Source organism: Plectrocnemia conspersa, unplaced genomic scaffold (assembly GCF_051122295.1).
Source record: "Plectrocnemia conspersa isolate PC_06_02 unplaced genomic scaffold, ASM5112229v1 ptg000007l, whole genome shotgun sequence".
In the NCBI taxonomy this organism is placed as follows: domain Eukaryota; kingdom Metazoa; phylum Arthropoda; class Insecta; order Trichoptera; family Polycentropodidae; genus Plectrocnemia; species Plectrocnemia conspersa.
Genome location: NW_028277171.1, coordinates 11,904,278 through 11,916,921, shown reverse-complemented (window position 1 = coordinate 11,916,921; position 12,644 = coordinate 11,904,278). Strand labels below are relative to the sequence as shown.

The window sequence follows — 12,644 nt, the reverse complement described above, 5'->3', positions numbered from 1 at the left end:
ATTATATACTATTTTTTTATTTATATTTAAATTATTTATTTAATAATAAATATTTGTCATTATACATGTATGTAAAAAAATAATAATATTGCATGTTATAAAATAAGATAATTATTTATATTAGTAGACCTATTTCAAATTGCTGACAATATAAAACATACTAATTGTATTAACTAGATTATGACAAGCTTTAAGCTTATTTTTTGAGGACACCTATCAAGTCACGTTGGTCAGATTTGTAATAAAAAATGTATAGTATCGCATATCAGCATTTACAATATTAAAATTATTAATAAGAAAATAATGTAATGCCGCGTTGTATGTAATGCGGTCTTGCAAATTTTATTTTGAATTTACGATTTTGAAGTCATCTTAAAGATTGAGTTGCACTCTTGTGATTTATGTAATTTTTTTAGCTCATAGGTAGCCATTCGTGGTATTATATATTAATTCAATGTATTGAATTGTAGTATAAAAATATAATAGTAATAATAAATAAAATATGCTGTAGCTATTTTAATGGTAAACAGCGTAAGTCAAGCAGCAAATAAAGCACTTAAATTTACATTATATACAGTAATAATAAAGTACTAGAAATTTTGTAAAATCCTTCTTAAACTTAATAACCATTTTTTCCCCGGTGGATTTAATACTTTTTAAACGTCACAATAAAATTGTAAAGTACGCATTTATTAAAGTTAAAAATAAACTCAAAGTCAAAGGTCAAAATGTGTTGATCACAATGACATTTATTTATTTTTAAGGTTTTCTCTGGTGGAAAAATCGTCGAAATAGCTGGCGGCAAAATGGCTACAGTAAAACAGTGACATATGTTAGACTCGTTACTTTGACTACATTGTGTCAGGTGGTAAAAGATGGATACTGTATAATAAAATAATTAAAAAAGACTAAAAAAAATCTTTATCGACAGAAATAAAAATGTAGCAAACTATAAATAAAAATATTATATATATGTTTTGTAAATATTAAAATCAGATTAATTTTATTGAAATATTAAACTGTGTTTTTCAGAAAAACAATATTTTAAACGTATTTAGCGATTTATTACTATTTTATTTCAATTAAATATTAAATTAATTGGAAAGTTATAAGTTGAAATATTGCCCTAGATTCAGGCCTATGTTTTATTATCTTAAATTTAAGGTCTGAAAGGGATCAAAAGACCTAAATATTTTAGGAAACCGCTCGAGCGTAATAATTCGATGAAAAGTGATAAATTTGGTTTTCTACGGTTCTCAGCGACGGCGAAACAAAGAATATTTTTTTGCCATGGAAATTTGAAAACTCAATAAAGTCCAACGCAGAGAATATATCATCAATCATGGAGTAAGTAGGAATTTCCCGTAAAATAATATAATCACAATAATGTAGGTTTTTCACTGCAATATCAATGTTCGTGCCAATTGACCTAATGCGTTTGATTATGTTTCGTTTTTACGATTTTTTTTATTTGCCAAATTGCGATTTTCGACTTTGCTACTGGCACTTCAAATATCCATTCGGTCATTTCGATTCGTGACCCCATTTTTGGAAACGCAGTAACAAGGAATTGTATTTGTTAGAAATCGCTCCTTGCATTATTCGAACAGAACGATAGTTTCTTTTTATTTCATCTAACAGAGTGCCTTTTATTTTAATGATAATTTTGCATAGCTATGTTTATATCAGATGCATTAAAAAATACATTTTTTAGTCAAATAAATTTTATATTGATCATATTGTGAATTGCGGCACATAAACTGAGAAATATAGAATAATACTTTTACGAACAATACGCCATTTATTGAAGCCTATAAAAACTATATGAATAATAAAATTGTTAATAAAGTAATACGCTCTAAATATTATTACTATTATATTGTACATTTTTGTAAATTGCAAGTTAAATAACGCATAGTTTGGTTATGAAATATTATTTTAAATCGAAAATTTAAACGAAACACGTAAAAAATTTACATAATTGGAAGACCTTTTGTATAAATTGTTTCATTAGAATAATAAAAAAAACACCTCGAGCGAGAGCTTTAAATTGAAAGCTTTTCTTGGCAAACGATCACGAGAATTAAGTTGAAGTTTCGGTTAGGACGTGACTTTTCAAAACGAAGCGTTGAAAAGCTTTCGATTCGAGTTCAATAAATTGTTTATTTTGAATCGAAATCTTTTATTTTACGAATGTCAATATTTTCTCGTGTGCTTATTCTGCAAATAAAACGTTTGCGGTCAACATTAGATAATGTCAAATGTGCGGTTCATGGTTCGGTTCGGATCGGAAAAAAAATATTATTTTTTCGGCATACATAAACATTTGCAATTTCATATGGTGCATATCGGATTTCGTGATTTTATTTGTGTACATATATATATATACGAATCGTATTGATTTGACATAGCACTGTATCATAATTAACGTATATTTGAAATAAATTGAGATATATTATATTATATAATAATTGATCCAACAACAAAGACAGAAAACAATTTAAGTATAGTGTACAATGAAATAACAATTAAGAAAGTTTTAAAGCAGTTTTACGACATAAATCGGAAAACAGTGCTTAATAAGTGACAAGAAAAAATAATTATTAATTTTCTATAGAACATGCGAACTTAATAGCAGAACTTTTTAAAATATAAAATATTAATATTTTTATAGCTATATAATCGAATTTATTAAAAAAAACTTGGAACCAAGCTCGTTTCGTGAAATCCTTGAAAATACATTGTAGCTTTCATTTATAAAAAATATTAATATAATGGTTCATAAGTGGAAATTTTTATGGAAGTGCTTACTGAAAATGATGTTTTACAGTAGGGTTTTGTCTTATATATGATTAAGGAAAGGTAAGAAGACTTACATATTTACTATTCTTATTTTCCTAGACTAAACTAAATGATAAGCGGCAAAACTGATATTTTTAATGTCATCTGAATTTTTTTACTATTCTAGACTGTAAAATAGGAGTACTTTGATTGATGTTGTATGAGTATGACACCAGTAGCTTACTAATAATATTTTAAGAGTGCAGATTGTTTCTTTGCATTAGCACAATATATCTATTTAAAAATGAACTGTCATTGGAAAGATGAAGCATTTCTGAATATACTACAAGTCCATAAAGCAAAAAATAGATTTGTGTACCTTACAAATTTATTAATATTTAGGTTGTGCAGATTTGTTACCATGCACATGCTTAAGAAAACTGTAAATTAAATCAAATGTAAAACGCGTTAAAAGCGCAGTAATACAAAATACGACTTATACAAAACACGAGTTCTACAAACTACACCCACACCTTGTTGTCCTTCCCCTGAAGGGTTTACGTTTTACCCTCGTTCTTCCACATTAAAATCAGCGACTCCAGCGTGTGGTCGACTGGCACCGAATTCTAGTAGCTGTTGAGACATACGCCCGTGACCTTCCGATCTCTACCAACGTTAGTGGTGGGGATAAGACGGTCTCACATGACCGTTTATAAACCGCGGTAGACTTCAGACTCGTTTCGACGCTCGAGCTACACTGCTTTAAGGACTTCTTCAATTATGGATATCAGGCACGCCTTCCGTTGAGCATTACCTCCAGGACATGCGTCCGAGACCACAAGTACTGACGGTTTGAACTTCGTCATTAAATGTTATCAAATATAATTGCAGACATAAATGAATAATTATTTTATTAAATTCTACATGTTTTTTATTTAAAAATAAAGGTAAATTATTATATATTTATTATAAACGTCAAAAGGATTCGTATTTTCATAAAAAAATTGAATTGTAAAACATTACTTTCCGTTTGATTTTATGTCGGAATGTTTTATCGAATTGTTAGTGATTCAGATCGAGTTGCTATATATTATATACGTGTATATGTATTTATGTGTATATTCAGGAACAAGCTAAAATCACAGTTTTCATGTCAACATTTTTTACGAACGTGCATGAATATTTATGGATAATAAATTTTATATTATTTATTTTATGCCCGTGACGCAGTAACGTACATATTCAACAAGGAAAAAATTAAAGTCGCTGTCTGTTTTGTTGTTTTGGCGTGTATTAAAATAGGTCGTAGGTACATGATCACCATATCTCAAGAGGGTCGCGGAATATAAATTGCGACCTTTTCGCCATCGCGAAAGAGCGGTTTTGTAGGGCCTAAACGTTGTGTCTACTATCTAGTTGATGGCGTAAAACATGTGTGTAAATTCTTTATTTTTCTGGCCCGGTCTTCTCGAAGGCGCACACACACATGGTTCTTGGCAAAGATTTGTTACTAGCTTCCATGAAAGAGGGTGTACAACAAAAAGGCGATAAACGCGAATCCTCCGGGAAAGAGCTGTTCCGTACTACAAAAGCTTTCAATTTGAATGGGGAGTCATTGTAGGCGAGTCTAGCAAAAAAGCATTAAAAATGTACTGAAGCATAGTCACTCTGGAGAGACGCTGTGAAAAATTGTCTTTTTGATGGGTGTCGATTTGCATTTTTGCAACGCCGCGCCGACAAATCCCAGCAAAATGTACACGAAATTAAAAAAGTATACATATAAATCTTTATTTTTTTATTTTCTCAATCAGGATATTTTCTTAATAAAATATGCATTGAAACGTAAATAAGTAATAAATATAACAAAACTCAATGCGTATTTCTATCATCTCATCATCAGTTTAAAATAAACAATACCAAAAGTATTACTATAATTTGTACATATATGTTTAAAAATAGCTAAATAGCACTAATACTGCGATGCAAGTAAAGATGTAAAGATTATATGTATGGAGAAAGAAAATGATAGAGATTTTTAACAGATGATGCAGGCAATGTTATTTAGTCCAACGGCAAATTTCTATTTTGTATTAAAATTTAATGCTTTTAATCTAACCATATTTATACTAGCTGCTGCAAAGTAACAAAGTTAGTTATAGTGCTTGGCATGAACAACAAGGACAAATAGAAGTAGCTGATGTTGCTTCTTGTCTGTGGCATTATCCGATGAGCTTAAACGATAAGGCTCAAAATGAGAAAACAATGATATGTGTTGTCTTCTACAGTGACAACTGTGCGGGCCAAAATAATAACATACGCATAGTTGTTCTATACGTGTTGAGATAAAACATAACAACAATTAATAATTATTCCATAATGTGGACGATAGTACTCATTCAGTTATTGAATACTGTCAAAATAATAAAGACATTTTCACATATATGTATTTTAGATGGTTGGCTACCTATTATGTAATATGGCAGTATTACTTTGGGCCAAAGATACTTTACCATCTAAAAATAATATTATTTTTTTGTATTTTTCCTACCTGGGTGTCCGAGTGCAATATTGTGTAACGTTTAGATTGTATATATATATTTATTGTTATACATACATACGTAAAGACTCTTGTCTGCGTCTGAAAAATTCAATCCTCTCTGAAGATCGAACAAAAAGCAATTTTGCTACTGTCAAATGAGAACTAGTTTGATGATAATAAGAAACTATGTCTATGTCTTTAAAAAAGTGATTCAAATAATAATTGTATAAGTTTATCATGCACAAATTAAATATTCATTGCTCTAAAAATTAAGCGTTTTAGATATTAGACAGTAGTACTAATTCATATTTATAGTGTTAAGCTGTAAAGATATGAATTTTCTATTTGAAGAAAAACTAAATTTAAATAAAGTTGCACTTGCTAAAATAATAAAGGCTAAAAATATTTCATACCGTTTCTAACGGATTAACAGCTAGTAAGTAAAACATATATATTCTTACTGCGAATGTTTAAGAGAAGTGTAAAAAAATATTATAAGTGTAAAATAGAGAAAATAAGAAGGTAATAAATAATGTCCAAGTTGCAGATATGTAACAATGAATTGTTTATTATTTTTTTCAAAAAGCTGAAAATTAAATTAAATTTTGATATTTTTTAAAGGGCGATTTAAGTTTAAGTTCTTTTTACGGATAGATCTTAATTGATTTTTTTAATCTTAAAAGTGAAATATTAATTAAGAATATCAGATATTATTAATTTATACAATCCTAATTCAATTTGCTTTAAACATCAGTGAAAAAAACCTTTTAAATATCAAATTTATAAATGCAAATTTAAAACTGTATAATTAAAATTTATTTCTCAATCATATTTTAAACTTTTAATTCGATCTTTAAAGTATTTTTGCAATATATCTTTAATTAATTAATTACTATTGTAAACCCAATGCATTATTGTAAATTTGTAAAAAGTCCAGTTTTATAATCGAGTGTAGGTATACGTATATTTATTTTGCTTATTCTATTTTTAGATCCAGTAATTCATTTACTAGGTTGTTTCATATGAAGTGGTCGATATTTACTCAGTCGAAAACGCACCTCGATCTGAACAAGTACGCCGCACTAAATAACTGGATTTCTATTTATAATAACTAAGGATGTTCTCACAAACTTTTATCATATCAAGAGTAGAATTTAGGCCTTCTGTATGATGTGATTGTGTGCTTTGAAATATAACGTAACAACATATATAAAAAGTATTTATTACTGTTAGTCAGATTACTGATCAGCGTTGGTTTGATTAATTTCGTACGAAAACCCTGTAAATGCATCCCTTGGGAGACTCATTTGTTGTTAATAAACAACAATTTCGAAACAATGGCAATAAAAACTTCATCATTTAGATATATAAATTCACAGCTTATTATTGCAAAAGTAAAGTAATTACAGATTATACCATTAACTTGACATATTTTTTTTAATTGTGTTTTTAATGTAAGCTGGCAAAAAGATTTTTTTTTTATTTTATAAAAAAGCGTGCGTTTTTTAAATTTGGTACAGTAATAGAATAATGCACTGGTATTTCAGAGCTTATTTTTACAAAAATAATTGATATCGGCACCTACGATCAGATTTCACTTTAAATATATATATGTGAATGCAGAAAGAAATGATTAAAATTTTAAGATGATAGAACCGTGTTTATATTCTTAAATTAATAAGATGGTTTCACATTAGTAAATGGAAACCAATTGATAAGCAGCCACACCTGACGTGTATCGATCGCATTGTAAACCGTAAAGATTAATGGAAACTGCATCTTAAAATCACAGTGCACAAATAAAAATCAAAAGCTTTTACCCAACAGTAGCACAGAGGAATGAAATTGAACAAGATTCTCTAGATTTGTTAGAATATATTATACATTAAAGCTTTAAAAATATTTTTTATATATGAAGTATCAAACCCATTGTCGCAAACTAACCCTTGCTTTTTAGCGTAGTATGGCATGGAGAGCTTTCTTGTTGGAATCGGATGGAAGCGTGGTCTGTGCTTGGAAATATTTTTAGGAATTTATTAAAGTGGATTCCAATATTGAAATATAAATGTCACCATTCATACTGTCCTCGTAAGTGTACATGTTTCCTACCTCTACTGCTGCCTTGCAACCCCAGACCATAACGCTTCCGCCAGTATATTTGACTTTAGGTATTACGCAATCATTATTTAAAAAAATAGAATAATTTCTATTTTATATTAACCAATTTTATTTTAAAATTATCTTAAAGTTGAATTGATCGGATCAAACAACTTTCACCGAATCTTCAATCTCAGTTTTCAGGTCCACTCTAACCTTCGAGTTTTATTTATTTTTGAAAGACACAGTTTGTGTCAGGCTTTACAACATCTGAGTTTCACGTTGTTAAGCTTTCTTCTCACCGTTTGAAAAAAAATTTATGGACCTCTGCTTGCAGGGACTTCAGCAGCTAGCTTTTATGATACTTTTCGACGATTTGTCGATCTTCCTGTGCAGTTGTCTTTCGTTCTGTTCCAGTTCTTGGCTTTGATTTGTAAGAACCACATTCGTTGAATCGTTTAAAAGCATTTTGAACAGCATGTCGTGAACAAATAATGTGTTGACTAATTTCCGATATATTTAGCTTTACTTAATTCGGGTTTTTTTGGCATTTTTAAATGTTTATATAATATTCAGAATAAATTATTAAATAAAAAATTATAACGATAAATAAAGGCAGAAATAACGTAACTGAATATAACGGTCGCTTAAGCGAGACTGAGCAATTTGACCGGAAATCTTTTTTTAAAACTCATGTGAGCAATTAAAAACGTGAAATTCCTTTGTATAGTACTCAGAATTACGGTTGAAACTACCTGCTAAAATATTTCAGTCAGACTATGCACTTATAAAGAGTTACACACCATTTTAATGGGTGCCTTATTATTATGGCCAAGACTATATATATTGTATATACATATATATATCGTATATATATATGTATATCTTATATATCTACAAATATAAATTTCTTCACAATAAAATATAATCTATTTTAAGAATATGTTTTTTGAAATATCTAACTATATACAGTGTTGTTAGTATCAAAGTTGCATGCAAAATTGTAACTATTAAGATATTTTCAGATGAAGTCTGTTTCACACATATACATTCTATTTGATTACTTAACTTATTTTATTCTAATGCTGTAACATATAGATAGAATGAAATAATTTGCATGTTCACTTGTATAAATTGTGAGCCGGCAATATTCGATCAATAAGTTAATTTTGAAACATGGCGTAGTTAAATGCGTGATTTTTACAACGTAGTGTTTTGATAAATTTTATTTTATTCACGTTTCAAGCGCATGTCAAAGCGATTAACCCCGCAGAAAATTTCGCCTCTAGTTTCGAAAAAAAAAACAGAATTAAAAACCTACGATTCCGATCTTAATTAGCTAACGTCGCTGAAATTTTTTCGTTGGTGGTTTGCATAATCTAATTTATTACGGATTAAAAAGCCTCCCGTTGGTACTCAAAAAAAATAATTAAATTGTTAAATCTAACCACACTAATCCATTTTTTATTTGTTACAGAAAAGTCTATGTCATCAGTTCCGCGCGAGCATTCGGAACACTCAAAGCACCACACCACAACCGACCCAACTTATACAATTACAGAAGACTACTTTCAACAGTACGGCAGCACGATGGTGCCTAGGTATTTGCAGTTGGGAAATCAAACTGTGGACTTGAACAAATTGTTTAAAGTGCCCCAAAGTGAAAGTTCGAACGTGCCAGAAGAACAAGGAAATTTTAGGCGAGTGTCTATAGGAGCTCGCGAAGAACCGAACGCTGAGAAGAATTTGAGCATAAAATCTGAACCGGCTCATAGCAATGTAAATAATAAACATTCGAATGTTCAAATGCCTTGGTTGAGACCTAGAACGCAACATGAGCATGATAGAAGACATGGACCACATTTTGAAGATCTAGAAACTATAGACAATTCAACGATCACAGTGCAAGCTGGACACACGGCGCACTTAGACTGTCGAGTTAGCTTCTTAAGGGACAAAACGGTAAATTTAGTGTAATAAATTAATCAATCATTCATAAAGATTCTAATACATTGTAAAATAGTTTTTAGCTCTTTGTATCTAGGGTGAATAATTGCTTTTTAGTTAATTTATTTATGTTTATTTTTATATAAATATTTAATAGTTTTAATGATCCTGAGACTCAAATGATGGATCATCTGAGTGTCATCATTATTTTATGGTCACAAATTTCTTATTCGCCACATAAGTATATAGCCTCATATGTCGATATATTTTTTTTATTATTATTTCGCAGTCCTCATAGTCTCACATTCGTCACGAATTGTGAGAAAAATCTGATACACCCCGATGTTTTTGATTGAAGTTTTTAGATGTTTATTATTGTTATTTTTATACATACATAATGAGCTTGAGATATTTTTTATACCTAATACCTAATAATCTATCTAGTTCTATTTTTACGATATTCATTCGTAAAAATAGGTGTGTTAAAAAAACTGATCGGTAATAATCTATCGGAATAAAAATTATATTATCTAATCTCCCAGACACGATAGAAAATAAAAAAACATAAAGGTTCATATGGGATTTGAACCCAGGACTTTTGCGTATTTATTGTTGACTACACCATTGATCAATCGTTTTATGGTTTTCCATGCTTAAATTCATAACTTTACTTCAGATGCAAATTATATTTTTGGATAACAAATATTTTTATTTTTTAACTATTCTATAAATTCCACCGTTTATTATTAATTATATTTTCAACCAGTTGTGGATCTTGCTTAGACTATTTTGCAAATATTTTGCTACGACTATAGAAAGTAAGATAAGGAGTATTATTTACGAATATAGGTCACTGTGGTAACAGTTCATATGAAATATAGGATTGGTCCTATGACGGTGCCATAGGGAACTCTACAATTAATTAAATAGAGTGTTCGTCCTTTTAATATATTAATATAGTATAATAAATATTTAATAGTTTCCTCCCTTCTAAACAATAAATTATGATTTCAATGCTTCCCCCCCCCCACCCATATTCCAATGAGAGGAGGAAAAAGCAATATCTAATAAACCGTTCGGTAAAGCGTCATCTGGATGTCACTATGGTCGCTGGAAGGCGCTCTCCAAGACTCAGTTTCTGTGACACATATATGGGTCTTTTTATATACTATAGTTATAGTCTTCCAGAAGGGGGCGTCCAGCCTAAGCCCTATGATCTTTGCGGGTGTTGGAAGTCTGAGGGACGTAGACTCCTTTCGCGAAGTCTTTTGAGACATTTAATAGGTTTTGGGTGCAAAATTTTGTGCTATAAAGATGAAATTACCATGATTTTATATAAAAATATTAAAATAATATGATACTACTATTCGTGGTTCTTAACCTAGTTGCGGGAAGGTATTTCCGGAAGTGCGAGAGAAGTTTCTAACTATATAAATTTATTTTTGTGGTATTTGAAAACTATTGCTATTTTCTATGGCATCGACAATTTGAAACTGGTTAGGCAGGTTTGGTTGCCCCCTTTCTTACACTGTACATCGAGAAACTTCTTTAGACGAGCACGTATACACATACGAAAGTCTGATTACAAACGTTACCTACCAATTTGACGCAGATACAAATACATACTTAATTAGTCAGTGACTAAAGCCCGAATAGGATAAATTAATTACACAAACATAAGCATATTTCTCGGTAATTTTGAATAATGTATGTATATTATAATTAATTTTATTTTGTACATGATTTCTAATTAATATTTAATTGATTTTATCAAACCCTCGCTATGTCAAAAAAACGCCAATGGAAAGACAATTATGCTGCTAATGGATTCATTTGTACAACAGAAAAATATGTACTCAACGAACACAATGCATCTTATGTTTCTAGATATTTTCAATCTCCAATCTTAAACCATCAAAATTGTTAGAGCATTACAACAATGTGCATAGTGGTGAAGATGCAGGACATACCAGTAGTGCTATCAAAAAATTTAGTGGCGCATAAATGCATATCAAGTTGCATATATGTGTGCTAAGACTAAAAAAAAGGAGTTAATCAAGCATTGTACTATTGTATTTGAAAAAATTGTATTAGATTTAGAAGCACAAAAAAATAATGCCAGGTATTAAATGATATAATTTGTTCGCAAATTCACGATCCCAGTGAAAATATTTTACTGCAAGTAATAGAAGACACAAAAGCGAGTCCTTTAAAAGTAAGCATATAACTAATGTTTATAATTGCAGTTCTTGGTATTTGTACGATATGTAATGAAAAAATAAATTATGATTGTGAGCTACTGGAGTTGCCCTCAAAAGAAAATGATGTTTTCAATCACATCAAAAACTTTTTTTTGCACCATCAATTACCAATGAATGTGATAAGCTTAATTTGCACTGATCGTACCCCAACAATGTTGGGAAAAAATTCCGGATTTTTTCCTACATCAAGACAGAATTAAGGCAAGTTACAATAACGCATTGCATTGTCATGCACTTGCATTGAAAGCCTTGCAAAAAAGTTTAAAACAACAATTAACTACTGAAATAAATGTAGTAAAATGTATCTGAGGAAGAGCGCTTAATCATCGTATTTTTCGTGTCTTTTGTGAATAAATTGGTGCTGCTCATACTATACTTCTGTATCACACAAAAATATGATGGCTCTCTAAGGGACGCATGATGAACAAGGTTTTAGAATTGCGTGAAAAAATTATACAGTTATTTAATAGCCAAAACTGTGATTCAGTTAAAGGCCTTGAGAAAAATGATGCAACACTTCTACTAGTCTTAGCAGATATATTCAGCCACCTGAATGAACTACACACATCAGTTCAAGGATTTGATAAAAATATTTTAAGGCTAATGAAAAATTATTTTAATTTAGAAAACGTCAAGATGAAAATCTGAATTTTGCAACTTTCCCTTAATCGATTAAATTGTTCGGAAAAATTAAAAAAAATACAATTATATTTGAAATTGCAATACAATTGCAACGATTTGTCAAATTATTCAATGGATATTTTTCTACTAGAAATGATAGAAAAGCTTAGAGATGAATACTGGATCCATTTCTATTTAACCTAAATTCGATAGACGACGAAAAGATGATCTTTTTGAAATACGAGGCTATGCACGTATTTAAAAATTTGGAAAAACTTGAATTACAATAATTTTGGTGTACACAGTTAGAGCCTTATCCACAGTTATCAAAAGAAGCATTGGGGTTTTCATCGTTTTTGCACATCAAAACGGGATTTTCATCGCTTTTGCACGTTAAA

At 29.9% G+C, this 12,644-nt stretch overlaps 1 protein-coding gene across 2 annotated transcripts in view; it reads left to right on the top strand.

The window, feature by feature from the left end:
- The window catches only part of LOC148233935 (uncharacterized), a 51,314-nt gene that overhangs the window by 31,306 nt on the left and 7,364 nt on the right, over positions 1–12,644 (top strand). For both annotated transcript variants that reach the window (XM_088188658.1, XM_088188657.1), the window contains exon 3: positions 8,895–9,379. In XM_088188658.1, coding sequence (XP_088044784.1) covers positions 8,895–9,379 — 485 coding nt within the window. The remainder of the gene's footprint in view (positions 1–8,894; positions 9,380–12,644) is intronic.